Source organism: Lactuca serriola, chromosome 2 (assembly GCF_051521515.1).
Source record: "Lactuca serriola cultivar US96UC23 chromosome 2, Lser_US96UC23_V15, whole genome shotgun sequence".
NCBI lineage: Eukaryota > Viridiplantae > Streptophyta > Magnoliopsida > Asterales > Asteraceae > Lactuca > Lactuca serriola.
In genome coordinates this window covers 171,160,733-171,184,395 of record NC_136409.1, presented here as the reverse complement: position 1 = coordinate 171,184,395, position 23,663 = coordinate 171,160,733, and the positions used below count along the sequence as shown (strand labels likewise).

At 39.5% G+C, this 23,663-nt stretch overlaps 1 protein-coding gene and 1 non-coding gene across 2 annotated transcripts; one reads left to right on the top strand and one right to left on the bottom strand.

Moving 5' to 3' along the window:
* The first annotated feature begins 2,229 nt into the window (after positions 1–2,229).
* Positions 2,230–2,302, top strand: TRNAE-CUC (transfer RNA glutamic acid (anticodon CUC)). The gene has a single exon. It is a non-coding gene; the product is annotated as a tRNA-Glu (tRNA).
* Positions 2,303–3,363: 1,061 nt separating this feature from the next.
* Positions 3,364–5,070, bottom strand: LOC145090587 (membrane protein PM19L-like). Its single transcript, XM_079028731.1, has 4 exons — positions 4,826–5,070; positions 4,418–4,595; positions 3,794–3,842; positions 3,364–3,693 (listed from the first exon to the last, which is right to left on the bottom strand). Exons 1-4 carry the CDS (start codon positions 4,959–4,961, stop codon positions 3,517–3,519), a joined length of 540 nt encoding a protein of 179 aa, XP_078884857.1. The 5' UTR covers positions 4,962–5,070; the 3' UTR covers positions 3,364–3,516.
* Between the last annotated feature and the right edge of the window lie 18,593 nt (positions 5,071–23,663).

Here is a 23,663-nt window from a genome sequence, read left to right as displayed (position 1 = left end):
AGACGGGGAGTGACACTAGAGAAGAGAAAAACTAGTGAGTATGATCGTTGATGATCTGGTTGTCGTAGAGAGAGAGAGAGAGAGAGAGAGAGAGAGGGGCCATATTTTATTTCTTTATTTTAATTTATAAATAATAACAAAAATAAGATGTTCAAAAGGACTTCATAAGGGTGTTATAGTTTTTTTTCATATTTTTCGGGAACGGAAATGCAACAAAACCAAAACATAAAGATGGATTGAGTGAAAAAAAAAAGCTAATGACCAAACGTGTAATTTTGACCAAACCATAGAGATGATTTCAATAATTTACTCAAAGTTTTATGATCAAAAAGAATTTTTGTTTATTGTTTTTTGAGGTATCAGGAGCTACAAGATCAATATTGTTCATATCCATTACCTAAAGAACAAGAAAGATAGTTTTTAAGATTTTTTTCAACCGATACACCATCTATGCTTAGTGAATAACCTCAAGGCAACATAGTTTCACACATAATCTATGATGCTACTTGTACAAATTTTAATTCACAACCTATCACTAAGTTTCATAATTCTCTAGAGTGTAGCATATATGATTGTAATCAATTTACAATGTTAAGCATCACTACTATACTATTGGGCTGATTATGTTAAATTGGAGGTATAAATTATTAGGTTGGATGGTATGGGTTTTACTACGTGGTATGAGAAAACACCACACGAGGCTGCTTGCTTGCCGTGGTGTGGCGTTGCCCTTCTAACGGGTTGTAACGCAAGGTGTGAATTGTTTTTGACTATTAGACTCGATCATTTGTGTATTTTTTTTTTAACTTAGTACTGTATCTATACATACTAACAAATTTTTACCATTTTACACACACCTCTTATACACCATTCTTTTTCTTACATCTCAAATAACTTTTTCATTTCTCAAAAATATGGAGGAAAACTCGAAATAACCAAAACCCAAGTATACCACCACCAAAGTAAACTTTACGATTCGATAAATACGATCAAAGTTTCAAGAATTCCCCGAACTTCAAGGACCTTCGCGAAACCTATTTCAACGACCACAATCCGATCAACAACCATCATTTCAACAAAACCCATACTATCAACCACAAATTCAACAACCACATTTTCATCAAGAGCCCTTTCAATCAAATCCATCAACTGATATATTTTTCTTTCAAATCAGTTTTGGCATTTTGGGATTAATTTTTTCACAATGAAAGAGAATTCGACACATGTTTACATGCAAAGATCTCTTAAATGACGACGTTTTTGAGGTTCTCTCGGCCACCATGATTTTCACCACCTACTAAAATCACAAACATGGCTATTTACGCTCAGTCTCTAATTTTTGCTTAAATCTTAGAAAATGGTTAATGCGATTAGTGTGATTTGTCTTTCCTCTTCTTTTAATTAACATAATTCGTGTGATATTAGTCCCCATTGAAAAGCCAAAACAAAATTAGTATTATGAGAACCCTTGATTGATACAACACATTAAAATGCAACAATCTACGACCTTCTTATGACCAAAATTTTGGACTTCACTAGGTTGACTCTATTTCACAAAAGCACATAAGTTACCGATGAACACAACAACTTCACGGTGATTCAAAAGAACAAGAATCTTAAATTCTTTGAAGCATAATCCAATATAGCATATAACTTTCTAGAAAAAAGAAATTAACCATTTTTATGGATTCAATTAGAATGGGTTTGCAAACAACAAAGAAATTGACCATTTTTATGAAAGATATGGAGCTAAGGGTCACCCGATGATTCATCTCTAGCAGTATCCATGGCAGATTATTTCGTCTGCTTAGATGATGACATCAGTAAATTAATCCTAATCCAAATGGTAGTTATCATATGCAAACTTTTAAGATGTGATTAGTAAAATTACCTTTCAAGACAAAAGAATTCTTTACGTTTACCAGTTACCATGATCTTGGTAAACTGGAGTGTGCTTACATGGTAAAGCTGGACCTCTTGAATGGAGATAGAAGCAATACATACTTTGTGGGACTTTCAATCGATCCAGATAAATTCATCTTCTTGTAGTTATGGGTAGCGTAGAATTTGATCAGAAGCAATGGCTTCAAAACAGAAACAAGAATTGAGATAATGACTGTTAGAACAGAGGATATGAAGAACTCCAATATAACCTAGCGAGTATTCATCTAATCCTATTACTAATGTAACTATTATTACAAATATTTAAGTATCTGAAACAAAGACAAATCCGTTGTAGTCTAGTTGGTTAGGATACTCGGCTCTCACCCGAGAGACCCGGGTTCAAGTCCCGGCAACGGAATTTTTTTTCTCAATAATACTGATTATGCTATGTAATCAAATTATTCATCATTATTACCTCAATGACTATTTATTTATAATTATTATTATTATTTTTTAAATCTCATAACCTCGCTTTTAGAAGCTGATTTATAGGTAGTCTTTTCTCCTTATGTTTTCCCAATTTATGTCTTCCGCAATTCCCGTTTTCGAAAACGCTTCTTTTAAATTCAGCAATTAATATTTGTATTCTCTTCAAACATTAAGAAGAATATGCATACAGCTAGAGTTTATTGAAAGGCATGTCATCACGATAAATAAGATGTAGTACATGAACCAATACACATAAATGCATTTGAAGTTGGGCTTGCTAATACTAGCATGATATGCTAAATAGAAGATTGAAGTTACGAGGCGTACATATTATACCACTAGCCTTGCCATGTGTGGACATGGAGTAAATTATAGAGTAAATTACAAATATGGTCCATAAGAATTACGGTTTTAGTCTTTTTTTTTTTTTTTGAAAATTTCTCAAAATCATTTCTAACTTTGGTTTTTATTTGCTATTGTCCCCAATTCAAATTAAAAAAAAAAAAAAAAAAAAAAAAAAAAAAAAAAAAGAATTTGTACAAAAGTCTGCAATTAGTAAAATCAGTAGTAATTAGTAAAAACTTTGGTTTTAGTCTTTTTTTTTGAATATTTTTTTTCTACCTCAATGTATCTAAATCATGGATCCACCAATGTTACAGAGAAGGTATGGAATATTTTTTTTTTTGTTTTCGTATGCCCTTTAGTAGTTCAAGTGCATGAAACTTTGCACGTTAAGCTTGAGAGTAAGAAACTAAAGTTCGTGTACGATTTTCTTATATATTCTGATGTTCTTGTCATCAAATCTTTTAATAAATAATCCAACATTTTTTGTCCACTTGACGATGATCTGGATGACCCTATATAAAATACCATTCAGGGTTTTCAGAATATATGGGTCAGGAACTTGATTTTGAATTATTTTTTGATTTAGTTTTAAAAATCTTCTTCAACCCACAATAACCTTCAAATACTCTCAACTTCATTTGCAGAGATCTAGAAATTTCTTACTTTTTCAACATGCTATACTTCCTTATAAACAATTATATATTCTAGTGACATTGAAAACACAAAATTACACGTGGTATTCCATCAAACTACGAGTGACTTTTGTGGTTTAAAGTGCGTATGATATGAAATCTTGTATCAGTCCAAAGTGGAGGTACTGGGATGCGACTGGGTGGGTGCACGGTGGATGATGGTGTCGTCCCTGTGGCTAAGATAATCAGGTCCGTATCTTCGGTTAAATAATCCAGCATGCAGAAGCATGAGATATAACATCTGACTGAATGTGGATATGGTGATGAACAATTCCAGTGTTTGCTGCATTTTGAAATTAATTGTCGCATATATAAAGAAAAGAAAGATGTTATTAATTTAGACATTGAATTGTATGAAGAAAGAAAGTTGTAGTATTACTTACCAAGCGTTTCCCTCTTCGTCCTCCAATTTTGATCTCCTTCCAAGCAAAACTATGTTCCAAAAAACCCATGTTAGTACATTTATGAAACAATTAAAAAAAAGGGAAATGACTTAAAAGTCCAACAAAGTTTCCAAACCATTCAAAAAATCTCAATCATGTTTTGTCTGTTCAAAAAAACCCAACGAACTTAATTTTTTGTCTAAAAAGTCCAACAAAGTTTCAAACCGTTCAAAAAATCCCAATTTTGTTTTGTTTAAGTTCATTAGGGTTTTTTTAAACAGTCAAAATATGATCAGAGTTTTTTAAACGTTTTGGAAACTTTGTTGGTCTAACAAGTCATTTTCCCGATACGGTAATAAGCCACGTCATCTATTTCTCTTAAATTGACTTTCAGGAAAATGTAACTTAGTTGGGCTTTTTAGACAAAATGTTAAGTTGGTTGAGTTTTTTTGGACAGACAAAACATGATTGGAGTTTTTTGAACAGTTTGGAAACTTCGTTTAGGCTTTTAAGTTATTTTCCCTTTAAAAAAAAAAAAAATAAAACCAACGTTTATAGTCTATAGAACAAGAAAATTGAGAGTACTTCTGTTTCATGTAAATATGATTGTTTTATTTCAAGTACCCGAAAGCAATGGAAGTAATAGCCCAAGCTAAAAATGCGGAAGATGAAGCACTTGCTAAACTGGCACTACGCCATGCTCGGTGATGCATGAACCCGATAACCACCGAGCACATTCCTGTTGCACCTCCAAGCAATCCAAACTCTAACATGTATGTTGTCGATGTGTTCCCTCCTAAGTCTACATCACATTAATCATCATGATATAATACTTTATATACCTATTGGGAACAAAAATTGAGAAGTTTTATGAGTAAAGGAAAAAAAAAAAACAGAGTATATATGTGATCATCTTAAACAATTAAATTATCCATCGCTAGGGTTATAACTTGAAACATATATAGTCTACAAGTAAATGATAGTAGTTCATACACAACAAATTTATGTAATTAAGGATACAAATTAACTTACGAGGATGATTCTGTTGGCCGTCGATGTACTTGTCGAGAGACCATGCGGCAAGGCCGATGACGATTATGTAGACTACAAAATTGGCTGCCAACATTGGCACCATTAAACCTCTACCAATCTTTCCCACCACTTCCATCGATCAATATCCTAATCTTCTCTTCAATGTCTGTTGGAGAGAGAGAGAGAGAGAGAGTATATGAGTGTGTTTGACGTCAAAGGGAAAGAGGCTTGGGATACACCTAAACAGCTTAAACTACGTGGTAGATTAATAAGTACTCCACCAGACAGATGTTTGTTGAATAGGGTATGGTCTATACGTACTCATGAAATTGCAAATCATAAAGCATAACTTACAACTTGGTTGCTTCTTTAGAAATATATAGAATTATGTAGAAAACACCAAAAAGGGATTTCCCTATTCCCTAGACTTTATTCTTTTGCATTGGGTCCCAGTCATGTCACTTAGGCATAATCGATGGAATCCATGTCATAAACATTTCCTAGGAACCCAAAGTTAAATTGTCAACAAAAAGAAGGGTAATTGCATGCATAGGTGTTACGATATTAGTGGTGACAGTATCCCTTGATTCTAGGCTTTGTTAGGCCATCGGGTAAGGCACACATTTTGGCGTGTAATGGCCGATGTGGCAGGGATGTTCATGTGTAAACACTGTCCCATAGTGGTGTAAGTGTTATGTGGTTCGATTATAGTCACGGATTGTCACAGCCAATCGAAATCTTCCCACATGGTAAAAAAAGGCATCCGTCAGGGGTGGCTGCAAGAATAGATAGTAGGTGTTACGGAGGTTGAAATAGATGTTGCTGAAGAAGAAAAAATAGGTAAAAAAATCGAAATTTTTTCCACCGCAGACAGAAAAAGTAAGTGCTACTAGTGCTACACTGGGACACCTACTAAAACCACCCCTAACATCCGTTGAATGCATTTTATGTATACAAATTTACTTTTCAAATTTAAAATAAACACTTAAATTCTAAATACCAACAATTGTATAACAATTTCACACCTCAAATCTCTTTAGTTTCTCATCTCTTCTTGAAATTATGGATCCAAATCAAAATACATCATCCACTTCAAACATCTCAACAACCCCAAAACACTCCAAATGATTTGTATCAACATTTTAACTACATGCAAATGTTAACATCCTCAATCCAACAACAACATCTATTTACCAACATTCAATATCAACCAAACTATTACCAACAACAAATACTACAACAATTCAACCCCAATTCAAGATTTTCAACAATTTCAACCACAAACTCAGGGACGGTCCAAATGTTTTTCATGCCCAGGATGGAAAAATCTTGATAATGTCCCATTTTAATACCATACAAATACATTAAACCCATAAATGCATAATGAAATATTGCAGCATAACTTGTTTTTATTCAAATCTCATTTTTATAATTTATCCAAGAGTAAATTACACGATGAGCCCCTCATCCAAGTGTCAAATTACGTGTTTAGTCCCTATTTTTAAAAATTAACTTGGACCGTCCCTGTAATATTTTTTTCTCACTCGGATAGTCCTTGACGAATATAAAATGACTATTTTACCCTTTCCGATTTATTTTTTTACTTATCATTTGTTTTACAATTTATTAAAAATAATTAAAGAAATAATCCACCATTCCGGTCTCCTTCCTCTTCCACCACCGCCACCCACCCACCTTCTTGTTTACTCCATCTTCACTATCTTGAAACTTGTATCCAAACCCAAACTAAAATCAATAGTTTTTTCACACAATCCAAAAATCAAAATACAACACATCAAAAGGTTCTTGAAGAAATCGAGAAGTACAAAATTGCAAAATCAAACAGGTACCTCCTGAAACCACCACCGGACCCTCCTGTAGTCACCACCGACAACTTTTGCAACCCCCAAATCTGTGACAACCCGATATTTCGAGTCAATGTAATGTAAAACCGATCAAAATTAGGTCAAAATGTAACCTTCCTAAAATCTTGTTCGGATTAAATAAAGTAGTAGGAATCATATCAAGGTTTGCGTACATAAAAAGAACGTCCAAATCTGACTTCGGATTAGGAAGTTATGAATTTTTTAAGAAATTCCTTAATCACGTCATTTTAATAAATAAATAATAAAAATAATTTTGGAATTTGCCAACGGAATCTAAACGAAAGTTGTAGATCATGGTCTCGCCTTCGCATGGATATAAAGAACGTCAAAAACGGAGTTCGTATGAGGGAGATATGAATTTTTGAAGTTTATTTATAATAAATATAAATTTAATTATAAATTCCCGGTAATATCCGAAGGGGAGTCATCGGATTGGACCGAAGTACGCCCTGCGTACCTTCGTACGCCCCGCGTACTGAGATCGAGGGTCTCGGATCGTCCACGTCGCACTATCCGAAGAATTCTAAACCGTCCGACCCGTCCGAAGCTCCGACCCGTCCGACCCGCCGTCCCGTCCGACCCGCCGTCCCATCCGACCCGCGTACCCAGCAACCCGTCCCATCCGAACCGAGGCAGTCGAGGCTTCGGTCATGCATGACGTACGCGTACGCGCTGCGTACGAGCGTACACCCCGCGTACGGAGGCAGTTCGGCCTTCCTATAAATAGGATGCGAGGCTTTCTAAAAATGTTGCTCATTTCTCTCCTCTCTCTCACAACCTTGCCTCGTTTTCCGTGCCCGTTATAACCCGAAGCTCTGGTCTTTTTGCTCAAGTCCCGAGGGTCGATTTTACTCCCGAGATTCCCGAGAATCCCGAGAAAAATCCGTTTTCCGAGACGAAACTCTGCCCGGTTTTCCATCTCGCTTTCTTCAATCAATCAAGTGAGTTTCATACCCCTTAATCAACCTTTTTAAATATTCTAAATGCTTTTATATGCTTTCAAGGGGGGGGGGGGGGGGGAATACAAGTTAAATACTTATAGTTATCGTTTCAATCACATGTGATTGCATTAATCACATGTGATTAATAACTAGGGAAACCAGTGATTTTATCACTATTCAAACTATCTATCAAACTGTTTTACTTCTAAATGTTTTCCAAACCCATTTACTTTTCGAATTTACACTGCAACTGTGATTTAAACAAATGTTCCTTATACTTAAACTGTTTTAATCAAATCTACACCTTCAAATTGTTTTATAGATTAACATCAAGTCAATCTTTCTTTAAAAATAATACTTATGTTTCAAATGTCTTATAAATACTTATTTATGTTTTTATATTATAAATTGCATGCCCATACATGTATAGACGTATAAATAATGTTTAAAGGGCTTAGGAAGGCCATCCACCCTATTTCCTTTTCCTTGATTTGGATGTGGTCTGGTGGGATTTTGGGTGACCATCCGAAGGTCGTTTCCATGTTAATTATATATCAAATATACATATATAGACATAAAAGTACTTCCATAACCATACGTACTAGACGCACCGTTAACAAGTTACCATCGGGGTAACACAGAACCATACTATTACAACGGCTAGATCAATGAGTCAGTTCATTCATGAGTCTATACTAGGAAGAGAATATATACAACTATACTACGAGAACATATACAACTATACTAGAACAAGAAACATTTCATCACATATGCAAGAATACGATAACAAATGTGATCCACTGTATCGGAGCATGCCTTAAATGTCATGGCCCGAGTTGTAGCCAGAATTCTCTTGGAGGGAGAGCGTTGAGTTTGTGTATAGATCTATACTGGATTGACTATCCTACACCTTGCTGCTAGCTACAGCCGGACCTGCAGGTCTGTGGGTGCCAAACGTCATTCCGTTATTACGACCGTTCTTTATGTCGTTGTTATCAGTCGATAGTATGGTGCAATTATCACATTATACCTTAATATAAATCCGGTTTAAGGTAGTAGTAATTAGTACAACAGTAGTTCTTATTATACAAAACTACAGTACTACAATGATTTACCCATTACATATTTTGGTGATAATCTCACTTAAGCATTAATGTATGATCTATATTTTATCAAATGATAGTTATACTTGGGTAATTACACACTTTTACAACAGACGAGTTTACAAAACATTTAAGCCTCGGTAGAAGGTTACTTTTATAGAAAATATAGGATTTTCTGAGAGATTCAAACTTTTGCAAACACTTTTAAACATTTACTTACATTTTTACAAACTTATACATTGAGACAGGTTCAAACGTTTTTGACAACGAACATTGACACTAAAATACTTATGAACTCACCAGCTTAATGCTGATAAACTCTTTCAAAATAACTTGTATTCTCAGGTTATCAGTAGACAGGTACCGATGCCAGCTTTTGAGATGATGGAGCGTACTCAAAAGACTCATCATTTTATTATTTTGATTTACGTTATATTTTTGGTGTCTAAAACTGTACAGAACACGCATGTATTAAAATTATATAATGCAATGGATGATGTTGTTTGCCTATTTACATTTACTGTGTTGTGATTACCTTACATGACGTCCTCCGCCCCAGAACGTTTCCGCCGTTCTTGGTTTTGGGGTGTGACAGATTGGTATCAGAGCATTGTTTATAGTGAATTGAGTATATCAACCCATAAAAGATATACTAAACTATAAACCCATTAGGGATTAAACTCTGACCAAGAGTCTATACTTTAAATAATAAAATATTTAACTAAGTATACTAGCCTGCATTCATACTAAAATAAGTGTCACAATGACAAGAACAAAAGTATTACGATTGTTAAATATCACAAGTGAGCCCGGGGATGTATGGTCAGTCCTGGGAATGGCATAGCCTGATCAACTATGCTGATCCTAGGAGTGATTAGCACATGCCTTAGAATGGTTGTGATAGGTTAACAAGTCTAAAAACTTACCAACAATACCACAAGAAGATCAATAGAACTTAAACATAAAATACTATAGGAGTATTTTGCGCTACTAGTTACACGTATACTATATTCTTATACCTCTATTCTCGCGTAGATCTTAATGGCTAGATATCCATCATGGCGACCCGTACTTTCCCAATGAAGGCAATGCCGGGTGGATCGATGAAGAGCCCGAAGTTGATCATCCAATCCCTTTGGATGATCACCTCGCAGAAGGCTTTTCAGATGGGTCTGACTCCGAGCCTGAAGTCAACAACCTACCGATTGTAGGTCAAGCCCCGAACAACAACCCTCAACCGGCATTTCCAGGTCCTACACCCATGTGGGCAAACAACCTGAACCGCTGGAGTGATAATCAGGGTCAACCCTTACCATACATTGGGGACCGAACCTTTTACAACGTCAGCAATGGTGGCTCTACTGACCGGGCTCTGCCTGTCATTATCCGCAGAATAGCTCGTATTATCGAGCAAGGTGGAACAGCCGTCGACCGGGTCATAGAGATTGATGCCGACTCAGGTATCAACACAGTCAGCATCCGTCGTCTTGAAGAAGACATGGAACGGACCCAGAGGACAAATAAAACCCTGCAGTAGCAGTTGGCTGCCTCACGAGCTGAAATATTGGAACTTCGAGCTCGTCAGAGGACTCAGGATCGACCCATTCAAGAGGTGTTTCGTCAAGTATCCGACCGCAGTACTCGTCCGGGACTTTCCCATCGCCGTTGGTTGATGTCTAGTACATCTCCGTCTTTTAATTAAAGGATAGCCTTTAACATCTGTGCTCCAAGTAACACTTGTGTGTAAAATGTTTCTAACTTCCGTACTCAAATTTGAAATCTAAGAACTGTCAAACTTTTCTATATGGTATGATGTATGACCTACTGTTAGGTCGATTTTCCCTGAACTTATTACATCAGTAATGCCAGTATTTTTGAGATCTATCTATCTGGGAAAAATCTATACACTTATGCTTTCCTTCTAATATTTCTTATTGTGGTTTCAAGCACTCTTTCAACTGTTGGACTATGGTTAGTTAGTCCATGTGTCACTCTCACGTTGCTTACAAATTGATTCTTACCATCTTTCTTATCTTTATAAACTTATAGCTGAAGGATGCCTCCTCGCAAGTCTCCCAGGAATAGGAATAATCCTGCACCTCCACCACCTCCTCCGCCTCCGGTCATCGATACTGTAGCCCTGAATGCTGTCGTAGCTGCAGCAGTGGCAACTGCCATGGCTCAGTATCACTCTTCTGATGCCAGCAGAGGTGGAACCCCTGTGGAATCTATCCCGATCGAAATCCCTGTGCGCTCAAGGGAGTGCTCTTACAAGGATTTTACAAACTGCAAGCCGAAGCCTTTCTATGGCACCGGCGGAGTCATTGCTCTCTCGCAATGGTTCGAGAAGACTGAATCAGTCTTCGAAATCTGTTCATGCCCTGCTGCGTGCAAAGTGAAATATGCCGCATGCACCTTTGAGGGTAAAGCCCTAACGTGGTGGAACGGCCACGTCAAAGCCCTAACTCTCGTCGTAGCCAACGACATGGGCTGGGAAACAATGAAAGACCTCATGACTGAGGAATACTGCCCGAGGGGCGAGATCCAAAAACTGGAGCAGGAACTCTGGAACCTGTCAATGAAGGGCACCAATGTGGTCGCTTATACTGCCCGCTTCAGCGAGCTGGTGGCCCTCTGCCCCAATATGGTTCCCACCGAGGGGAAGAAGATCGAGAGGTACATATGGGGGCTAGTGCCTCCGTATCAGGGGAATGTGCTAGCGTCAAACCCCGCTACCTTCGACAGTGCCAAACGATTGGCACAACGAATCATTGACCATGGAGTCAAAACCCCTGCAACCACAACCACCCTAGCCATCCCGGAACCCTCCAAACCCGCCGATACTAAGCGGAAATTCTGGGATGAAAGGAAGAAGCAGCAGGCTGCCAAAAAGCAGCAATTGGTGGCAATTCATGCCGCAGTAACCCCTACTGCTACTACTACTGCTTCGGTGAGTCGGTATGCTGGAAGTTCGCCCAAGTGCAACAAATGCAGCTACCATCACAACGGCCCCTGCCGTGAATTGCAGTGCTCTAACTGCAACAGGAAAGGACACACCGTCCGATTCTGTAAGTTCCCGGCACAACCTATCAACCAAGTCCCTGGCTCTGGCGCGAGCCCAACCTGCTATGGATGTGGTGAAGCAGGCCACTTTAAGAGGGACTGCCCCAAAGCGAGGAATGCGGGAGGAGCAGGGAGGGTACTAGCTATTGGCCACGGGGAAGCAGTTGCTGACCCGACAGTGGTGACCGGTACGTTCCTCCTCGATAACTCCTATGCATGCATTCTGTTCGATAGTGGAGCGGAGCGAAGCTTCGTAAACCATAAATTTGCTCGCATGCTTAATCAACCACCGCACGCACTCAAAGAACTATTCACAGTAGAAATGGCTAATGGAAAAACTGAAAATACGAGTAGCATATACTTAGGTTGTACCCTAACTCTAGATAACCATTCATTTCCAATCGACCTCATGCCAGTCTCAATAAAAAGTTTCGACGTCATCATTGGCATGGACTGGTTAAGCCTTCATCGTGCCGACATCATGTGCTTCGAGAAAGCAGTCCGTTTAAACCTTCCGTCTAACGAAACTCTTATAGTCTATGGCGACAAACCCGGTGCAAGTCTTCGCATCATATCAAGTATTCAAGCACAGAAATACATGCGTAAGGAATACCACGCATTCCTTGCTCACGTCGTCGACACGAACCTAGAAACGAAAGAACTAAAGAACCTCCCAGTAGTGAGCGACTTCCCCGACATTTTCCCAGAAGAACTACCCGGGTTACCTCCGCAACGACAAGTCGAGTTCAGAATCGACTTAGTCCCAGGAGCTACCCCAGTAGCCAAGTCGCCCTACCGCTTAGCACCAGCTGAGATGCAGGAACTCTCTGGTCAACTTAACGAACTGCTCAGCAAGGGCTTTATAAGACCGAGTTTCTCACCTTGGGGAGCACCGGTCTTGTTCGTTAAGAAGAAGGACGGATCCTTCCGTATGTGTATTGACTACAGAGAACTCAACAAACTGACGGTCAAGAATCGTTATCCTCTACCACGCATAGATGATCTATTCGACCAACTGCAAGGGGCGAACTATTTTTCTAAGATTGATCTGAGATCCGGATATCACCAGTTACGAGTGCTAGAGGAGGATGTGCCGAAGACCGCCTTCCGAACTCGTTACGGACATTACGAGTTCGTGGTGATGCCATTCGGATTGACCAATGCGCCCGCAGTCTTCATGGATCTGATGAATAGAGTATGCCGACCCTACTTGGATCAGTTCGTCATCGTTTTCATTGACGACATCCTAATCTACTCCCGAAGTAAGAAAGAACATGGCGATCACCTACGACAAGTTCTAGGGACATTACGAAAAGAGAAACTTTATGCGAAGTTCTCGAAATGTGAATTTTGGATCCGAAGAGTCGAATTCTTAGGACACGTGGTAAGCGAAGAGGGAATCCACGTGGACCCATCCAAAATTAAGGCCATTGAGAACTGGTCAGCACCGAAGACGCCTACAGAAATTCGTCAATTTCTAGGTCTCGCTGGCTACTACCGCAGGTTCATTCAGAACTTTTCACGAATAGCGAAGCCTCTTACAACCCTAACCCAGAAAGGCATGGCCTTTGACTGGGAAGAGAAACAAGAAAGAGCGTTCCAAACGCTCAAACGAGCCTTGTGCACCGCACCAATACTATCCCTTCCAGAAGGAATAGAAGACTTCGTAGTTTATTGCGATGCATCGAATCAAGGGCTCGGATGTGTTCTGATGCAGCGAGGTAAGGTCATCGCCTAAGCCTCGAGACAATTGAAGACACACGAGGTTAACTACACGACCCACGATCTTGAACTAGGTGCAGTGGTGTTTGCTCTGAAGATCTGGAGACATTACTTGTATGGAACGAAGAGCACTATCTTTACCGACCACAAGAGTTTACAACACATTTTCGATCAGAAGGAGCTCAACATGAGACAACGACGGTGGGTCGAACTACTCAGTGATTACGAATGCGATATTCGTTATCATCCGGGTAAAGCCAACGTAGTAGCAGACGCCCTAAGTCGGAAGGAATATTCTTGTCGCAAAGTCAAGTCATTATCGATAACCATCCATTCACACCTGACTAAGCAAATTCAGGCGGCTCAACTTGAGGCCATGAAACCTGAAAATGTGTCAAGTGAATCCCTTAGAGGAATGGACAGGAATTTAGAAGCCAAGGGTGACGGAGCTTTATATTTCATGAACCGGATCTGGACACCGAAACATGGTGGTTTCCGAGACTTGGTCATGACCGAGGCGCACAACACTCGGTATTCCATCCACCCAGGTTCAGATAAGATGTATCTGGATCTTAAGAAGCTATACTGGTGGCCTAATATGAAAGCAGAGATTGCTACCTTCGTAAGTAAATGCCTTACTTGCGCAAAGGTTAAGGTCGAGTACCAGAAGCCCTCTGGCTTACTGCAACAACCAGAGATCCCGGAATGGAAGTGGGAGCGGATCACTATGGATTTCATAACCAAGTTGCCCAAGACAACGGGTGGACTTGACACCATATGGGTCATCGTTGATAGATTGACCAAGTCTGCACACTTCCTGCCTATCAAAGAAACCGACAAGATGGAGAAACTTACGAGAACATACATTAGGGAAATCGTACGACTGCATGGTGTACCTATGTCCATTATCTCCGATAGAGATAGTAGGTTCACCTCAAGATTTTGGCAATCACTACAACATTCCCTAGGAACGAGGCTGGACATGAGCACAGCCTACCATCCTCAGACCGACAGACAGAGTGAGAGGACCATCCAAACTCTGGAAGATATGTTGCGAGCCTGCGTGATTGACTTTGGGAAGGCATGGGATACTCATTTACCCCTTGTCGAGTTTTCCTATAATAACAGTTATCACACGAGCATCAAGGCTGCTCCATTTGAAGCTCTCTACGGCCGTAAGTGCAGATCCCCTCTGTGCTGGGCTGAGGTGGGTGATACCCAATTAGCCAGGGGGCAAACTTCCGACAGTACTCTCACCGGTCCGGAGATCATTCGGGAAACAACTGAGAAAATCGTTCAGATCCGTGAACGATTGAAAGCCTCTAGAGACCGACAGAAGAGCTACGCTGATAAACGAAGGAAACCTTTGGAATTTCAGGTGGGAGACCGAGTCCTCCTCAAAGTCTCACCCTGGAAGGGCTTGATACGCTTCGGCAAGCGTGGAAAGCTTAATCCGAGATACATAGGGCCTTTCGAGATTCTTGCAAGAGTCGGCCCCGTAGCTTACAAACTCGAACAACCAGACGCACTTCGTAACGTACATTCTACATTCCACGTATCTAACTTGAAAAAGTGTCTATCCGACGAGACTCTTGTAATCCCGCTCGACGAGATCGAAATCAACGAGAGCCTCAACTTCGTGGAAGAACCTGTAGAGATCATGGACCGTGAGGTCAAGCAGACAAAGCAAAGCCGTATCCCTATCGTGAAGGTTCGCTGGAATGCCAAGCGAGGACCGGAATTCACTTGGGAACGTGAGGATCAGATGAAACTGAAATACCCTCACCTTTTTGCTTAGTTATTTGTAATTTCTAACTTGCTTAAAATTCTAATTTCGGGACGAAATTCCTTATAACGGGGGGATGATGTGACAACCCGATATTTCGAGTCAATGTAATGTAAAACCGATCAAAATTAGGTCAAAATGTAACCTTCCTAAAATCTTGTTCGGATTAAATAAAGTAGTAGGAATCATATCAAGGTTTGCGTACATAAATAGAACGTCCAAATCTGACTTCGGATGAGGAAGTTATGAATTTTTTAAGAAATTCCTTAATCACGTCATTTTAATAAATAAATAATAAAAATAATTTTGGAATTTGCCAACGGAATCTAAACGAAAGTTGTAGATCATGGTCTCACCTTCGCATGGATATAAAGAACGTCAAAAACGGAGTTCGTATGAGGGAGATATGAATTTTTGAAGTTTATTTATAATAAATATAAATTTAATTATAAATTCCCAGTAATATCCGAAGGGGAGTCATCGGATTGGACCGAAGTACGCCCTGCGTACCTTCGTACGCCCCGCGTACTGAGATCGAGGGTCTCGGATCGTCCACGTCGCACTATCCGAAGAATTCTAAACCGTCCGACCCGTCCGAAGCTCCGACCCGTCCGACCCGCCGTCCCGTCCGACCCGCCGTCCCATCCGACCCGCGTACCCAGCAACCCGTCCCATCCGAACCGAGGCAGTCGAGGCTTCGGTCATGCATGACGTACGCGTACGCGCTGCGTACGAGCGTACACCCCGCGTACGGAGGCAGTTCGGCCTTCCTATAAATAGGATGCGAGGCTTTCTAAAAATGTTGCTCATTTCTCTCCTCTCTCTCACAACCTTGCCTCGTTTTCCGTGCCCGTTATAACCCGAAGCTCTGGTCTTTTTGCTCAAGTCCCGAGGGTCGATTTTACTCCCGAGATTCCCGAGAATCCCGAGAAAAATCCGTTTTCCGAGACGAAACTCTGCCCGGTTTTCCATCTCGCTTTCTTCAATCAATCAAGTGAGTTTCATACCCCTTAATCAACCTTTTTAAATATTCTAAATGCTTTTATATGCTTTCAAGGGGGGGGGGGGGAATACAAGTTAAATACTTATAGTTATCGTTTCAATCACATGTGATTGCATTAATCACATGTGATTAATAACTAGGGAAACCAGTGATTTTATCATTATTCAAACTATCTATCAAACTGTTTTACTTCTAAATGTTTTCCAAACCCATTTACTTTTCGAATTTACACTGCAACTGTGATTTAAACAAATGTTCCTTATACTTAAACTGTTTTAATCAAATCTACACCTTCAAATTGTTTTATAGATTAACATCAAGTCAATCTTTCTTTAAAAATAATACTTATGTTTCAAATGTCTTATAAATACTTATTTATGTTTTTATATTATAAATTGCATGCCCATACATGTATAGACGTATAAATAATGTTTAAAGGGCTTAGGAAGGCCATCCATCCTATTTCCTTTTCCTCGATTTGGATGTGGTCTGGTGGGATTTTGGGTGACCATCCGAAGGTCGTTTCCATGTTAATTATATATCAAATATACATATATAGACATAAAAGTACTTCCATAACCATACGTACGAGACGCACCGTTAACAAGTTACCATCGGGGTAACACAGAACCATACTATTACAACGGCTAGATCAATGAGTCAGTTCATTCATGAGTCTATACTAGGAAGAGAATATATACAACTATACTACGAGAACATATACAACTATACTAGAACAAGAAACATTTCATCACATATGCAAGAATACGATAACAAATGTGATCCACTGTATCGGAGCATGCCTTAAATGTCATGGCCCGAGTTGTAGCCAGAATTCTCTTGGAGGGAGAGCGTTGAGTTTGTGTATAGATCTATACTGGATTGACTATCCTACACCTTGCTGCTAGCTACAGCCGGACCTGCAGGTCTGCGGGTGCCAAACGTCATTCCGTTATTACGACCGTTCTTTATGTCGTTGTTATCAGTCGATAGTATGGTGCAATTATCACATTATACCTTAATATAAATCCGGTTTAAGGTAGTAGTAATTAGTACAAGAGTAGTTCTTGTTATACAAAACTACAGTACTACAATGATTTACCCATTACATATTTTGGTGATAATCTCACTTAAGCATTAATGTATGATCTATATTTTATCAAATGATAGTTATACTTGGGTAATTACACACTTTTACAACAGACGAGTTTACAAAACATTTAAGCCTCGGTAGAAGGTTACTTTTATAGAAAATATAGGATTTTCTGAGAGATTCAAACTTTTGCAAACACTTTTAAACATTTACTTACATTTTTACAAACTTATACATTGAGACAGGTTCAAACGTTTTTGACAACGAACATTGACACTAAAATACTTATGAACTCACCAGCTTAATGATGATAAACTCTTTCAAAATAACTTGTATTCTCAGGTTATCAGTAGACAGGTACCGATGCCAGCTTTTGAGATGATGGAGCGTACTCAAAAGACTCATCATTTTATTATTTTGATTTACGTTATATTTTTGGTGTCTAAAACTGTACAGAACACGCATGTATTAAAATTATATAATGCAATGGATGATGTTGTTTGCCTATTTACATTTACTGTGTTGTGATTACCTTACATGACGTCCTCCGCCCCAGAACGTTTCCGCCGTTCTTGGTTTTGGGGTGTGACAAAATCTGATTCTAGAACCATATTTTGAAACGTAACCAGAATTTAAAACTCAAACCCAAATGAAATCAACATCGATTTTTTGAAATCTGAAACCAAAACAACCCAAAATCCGAAACCATAACTAACACCAAATCTGTAAAAGAAGTTGGGGATGAAGGGAAATCAAAGAAGTTGGGGAATGAAACTTCAAATCTAGAAATCTTGAATCTAAATCTGGAAGTCAAGAGTGTTGAGAAGCTTCAAAAATTATTTCTGAAATGAGTTTGTTGGAAAATCTTGATGTTACGTGTAACGCCTGTGTTTCCGGGCTTGCCATTTTTATCAATGTAATAGTCTAGGTTAACCTCTGTAACCCGTTTTGAAATAATATGATTGTATTATTTAAGTATTGTGTGTTTTGTGCTTAATTGCTTAATTATGTGGTTTGATTAATTAAGAATAAAAATAAGCGTCAAAATTTAAGTGTAAAATAAACATAATATCTTTGAATAATGTTGTAGTAGTTGAAACAAGGTTTCCGAATATATATAGAACGCCCAAATCTGACTTCGTATGAGGAAGTTATGATTTATCAAGGTTTCGGCTTAGCGGTGTGCAGCCCGAAATACTCGATTTGAGAGCGAGCGGTTTTTAGCCAAAGTAATCTAAATGAGGATCGAAGGTCTCGTTGTTGGTATCGAAGCGATAAAAAGTTAGGCGAGAACGGACGTCAAACGAAGAAGTTATGAATTTATAACGAAGTTTTTCTGTCGCGGCCTATTAAAAATAAATTCGAAATTAGCCGACGGAGTCTAAACGAAAGTTGTAGAGCGTAGTCTCACCTTCGCGTGGATATAAAGAACGTCGAAAACGGAGTTCGTATGTAGAAGATATGAATTTCCGAAGTTTATTAAATATTTTGTAATTAAATTTAATTGGAAATTCGGAAGCATTATCCGAATGAGTCACCGGTCTGATCCGAGGTACGCCCCGCGTACTCCGAAGATGTCAACACTCGCAACAAGTGGCTTCGGATACGTAAGCAATGACGTTTCGGGCAGTACGCCCCGCGTAACGCAGTACGCCCCGCGTACTCCGAGGCTCCAGCCTCCTATAAATAGGATCCGAAGGCAGCCGATTCTTTTGTTCATTTTCTCTCTTCTCTCTCCCGTTTTGCATCGTTTTGCGTGCAAGAAATACCCCGAAGCCCCGGTATCATACTCGAGCCCCGAGGCAAGTCCCGAGATCCCGAAGATCCCGAGAAGTGCGGTTCCCAAGCCGAAGCTCTGCCCGCGAGAAGTTCGATTTTTGTGAAGATCTTTCAGATCTGCTGAGGATTACTACTTCTGCAAGTCGTAGTGTTGTCTGATCATCTTCTGATCAAGTGAGTGTATACTACCTTTCATAAACACGATAATAATACAAGTATGGTTCGAGTGTATTAAGTATATTGTTGTTTATATGTGTGAGTGTGTAGTTACTTTCTTCTAACGCATAATTATGAAGTATTTTATACGGAATACGTATTATGTGTATAATTTTGTGGTTATGTGTGTGAATGTGTATTCACTTTCTTCTAACTCATAGATATGATTTATTCTCTATGAGATATGTGTTATGTGTGTGTGTGCCTCATCTGTTATGTGGAATATGTATTGATTAAAGCATGCTATACAGGTTTTCAAAACTATGTATAAAAATGTATATTTTATCTACTAATATGTTGGGTAGAACATGGGTAGATAGTTGGTGTGTAATAAAACAGATGAGAGGCCTCGTTGTTGTTTGATTTAGTCATCTAGCGGAGTTTAGATGACGACCACGGGCTATTCTAGACAGTCTTGTAGAAACATTAGCAGGTTCGCCACCTGTAGGTGTTAATGAACTCGGGTGTTCATTCGCTGTACTCCATCCCCCTCATGGTTGCCTTATTTGACTTATATTACTGAGGTACCCCCGAAGCATGTGTTGTCGCCCCAATGAAATATTCTTAGACTAGGTCCCTTGTGTTAGTTGTTTTAGGGACATAAAGTGAGAATAACGGGAATGGGTAATTGGGTTATTGTTGGTTGGTGAAAAAAATTAAATATGATTATCTATTGTGGGTTGAAAACCCTATATGCTCACCAGGATCCCAAGCCTGACCCACTCAGTTTTATTTGTATTACAGGAAGTGGGGCGAGGGCATGAGATGGATGAACCATCAGTTGTTTTGTTTACAAGTCTGTATATGTATATATTTGTTGAATGACTTGTAATGCTATCGTTTATGCTTATTGGTCTGTATCAGAACATGACACCCCGAGTTTTGATTATATAATGAAAAATACATTTATTTTATGAAATGCTTTGGTAAACATTGTTTTATTATGTTTTGTTTTTGGGAACAAATTCCACAACTCTTTCAAATCAAAAGGATTTACTCTGAAAATATTTTAAAAGCATAAATGAAAATCGGTCTTTTCTGGCCGAGATTTTGGGGATGTCACAGTTGGTATCAGAGCATTAGTTTAAGCGAACTAGGAATTTGTAGGATTTCTAGACTTAAACTTACAATGCTAAGTGAAATTTTGAGATGCGTGTCTGTTATCTTTTAGACACGAGCACTGGTTTATTTTAGGAAAGTTGCCTAAAATGCTTTTATGTGCTAAATGTTATATGTTGCCATATATGATATTATTTGTTCGGATCTATGGTCTGTTGCCGACCGGATCTAGAAACCTTATGTGTGTAGGATTCTAAGCGTACGTCTACGATATTAGAACTAGCATGTAAACATTTCGGAGCGATAAGGATGATTTGAATATCTATCATGATTGAGGATCTAATTTCACCTTATTCGGTGTGTAGATCAAAATGGTAAGAACAAGAAGTGGAGTTGGAAATGCTGAGGAAAACAGGAATCAACCACCAGTGATTGAACAAGTACCTGTCGTAGCAGCAGCACCTGAGCCAATAACCATGGCTGGTGTGCAAATGATGATTCAGACGATGTTGGATCGTCAGATGGATGAAACTAGACGGTTGCTTCAACAGAATCGTGAAGAACTGTCAATTCGTGTGGAAGAGCCTGAATTAAATGAAGGGCACTCGGAAGGGGGAAACTTTAGTGGGTCTGTTGGTCAAGCCAACCCACCGATAGTTAGGCAAGACAACCATGGTGGAAGGAATAATGGAATGGGATGCAAGTACAAGGACTTTCTAACTTGCAAACCATCGACCTTCAATGGAAAGGAGGATCCGATTGGGGTTATGGATTGGATCTCCGAAATGGAATTGGCCTTTATGACTTGTGGCTGCAGAGGTAAGTTGCAGACTATCTATGTCGTGCGACAATTCCGAGGTGGAGCCGTTCGTTGGTGGAACACTCTAGGGAAGACGTTGAGCCCTAATGAACCACTGCAATTGTCATAGGCAGAGTTCTTGGTGCAGTTCAAGCGCAGATTCTGCTCGGCTCAAAATTTGTTAGAGTTGGAGAACAAGTTCGTAACATTGACGAAAGGCAGCATGTCAGTTGATGAATACACCAATAAATTCACCGATAAGATGGAGTTTGTCTTGCGTATCGTCCCAGACGAGTTGACAAAGGTGGACCGGTATGCGAAGGGACTCCCATGGGAGTACGAGGTGCCAGTACGTCAGGCACTTACTCTAGAGGCAGCTATCTGGGCTGCCAAGTCTATTGAGAACATGATTAAGGGAAGAACCACCGTCAAGGTTGAGGTTGGTGAGAAAAGAAAGTTTGAGGGAACATCTGGTTCCGGTAAGAAAAGCAAATTTTCGAAATCTGATTCGAAAAGGTTTGGAGGAAAAGTAGGCGAAGCGAAGTGGTGTGATAAGTGTAAGAAGAAGCACTTTGGGAAATGTAGTGAGGATGTAACCTGCTACAAGTGTGGAAAGATTGGACATTTTGCCAATGAATGTCCGAACAACAAAAGGATGTGTTTTGGTTGTGATGAAGAGGGACATATTTTGAAAGACTGTCCGAAGAAGAAGGAGGCAGCTAGGCCCAACATTTCACCAAAGCCGAAGGCGAGAGCCTTCCAAATGACACTTGAGGCTGCGAAAGATGAAGCTGATGTCGCTTCAGGTACCTTTCTGGTAAACAAATTACCTGCTCAAATTTTTTTTGATTCTGGAGCCAACTACTCCTTTATTTCGCTTGAGTTTGGTAGAAAGCTAGCTTTGCCTGTTGATAGACTAGATAATGCTTTATTAGTCGAAGTAGCTAGTGGCAAGTTTGTACCTGTTAGCCATCGTATAAAAGACATTTTAATTGATCTTAATGGGAATAAGTTTCGCGAGGAATTATTGCCTATCGAACTTAATGGTTTCGACATCGTGTTGGGAATGGATTGGCTTAGCGCCAATGATGCCGAAATTTTATGCAAGAAGAAGATAGTTAAAGTAAACCCGCCTGGTAAAGATTCATTTATGGTGTATGGGGACAAACGCAGAGTGAATTCTGGAATCATTTCTCTAATGAAAGCCAGAAAGTGTTTGACCAAGGGATGTACATCATATTTAGCATTCGTGATTGATGCTAAGAAGGAAAAGAAGGTGATGCAGAGCATTCCAGTGGTGTGTGATTATCCGGAAGTATTTCCCGAAGATCTTCCTGGATTACCACCTGATAGACAAGTAGAGTTCAGAATAGACTTGTTACCAGGAACCACGCCAATAGCAAAAGCACCTTATCGATTAGCACCGACGGAGATGAAGGAGCTGATGATGCAACTTCAGGAGTTATTGGACAAAGGTTTCATTAGACCTAGTTCATTGCCCTGGGGAGCTCCGGTGTTATTTGTGAAGAAGAAAGATGGAAGTATGAGAATGTGCATCGATTACAGAGAGCTGAATAAGGCAACAATAAAGAATAGATATCTGTTGCCAAGGATTGATGACCTATTTGATCAATTGCAAGGTTCGAGCTATTTCTCGAAGATCGATCTAAGGTCAGGATATCATCAGCTAAAAGTAAGAGAGCAAGATATCGAGAAGACTGCATTCAGAACTAGATATGGACACTACGAGTTCTTGGTTATGTCGTTTGGACTAACCAATGCTCCAGCAGCGTTCATGGATTTGATGAATAGGGTTTGTAATCCTTTCCTTGATAAATCCGTGATAGTGTTCATAGACGACATTCTGATTTACTCGAAAAGCCAGGAGGAGCATGGCAGACACTTGCGAGAAGCGTTAGAAGTTTTGAAGCAGGAGAAGTTGTATGCAAAGTTCTCCAAATGTGATTTTTGGATTCGCGAAGTCCAATTCTTGGGTCACGTGGTCAACCAAGAAGGGATAATGATTAATCCAGCGAAGATCGAAGCTGTGATGAAGTGGGAACAACCGAAAAGTCCCACGGAGATTCGAAGCTTTTTAGGATTAGCCGGATATTACCGCAGGTTTATCCAAGGCTTTTCTTCGATTGCTACTCCATTGACAGCTTTGACCCACAAAGGAGCTACTTATGCTTGGAGTGATAAGCATAAAGAAGCATTCGAGAAGTTAAAGAAGAAGCTATGCGAGGCACCGATACTTTCTCTACCCGATGGAGTTGAAGACTTTGCTGTTTTATAGCGATGCGTCTGGGGTTGGATTGAGTTGTGTTTTGACCCAAAGAGAAAAGGTGATAGCATATGCGTCTCGACAGCTGAAAGAGCATGAAAAGA

What these genes read in the sequence shown, in the direction of transcription:
- LOC145090587 (XM_079028731.1), bottom strand. Translation starts at nt 4,961, where the DNA reads ATGGAAGTGGTGGGAAAGATTGGTAGAGGTTTAATGGTGCCAATGTTG. An exon ending in CGGCCAACAGAATCATCCTC is followed by an intron (nt 4,596 to 4,825) that starts GTAAGTTAATTT and finishes AATGTGATGTAG; the next exon opens with ACTTAGGAGGGAACACATCG. An exon ending in ATTACTTCCATTGCTTTCGG is followed by an intron (nt 3,843 to 4,417) that starts GTACTTGAAATA and finishes TTTGGAACATAG; the next exon opens with TTTTGCTTGGAAGGAGATCA.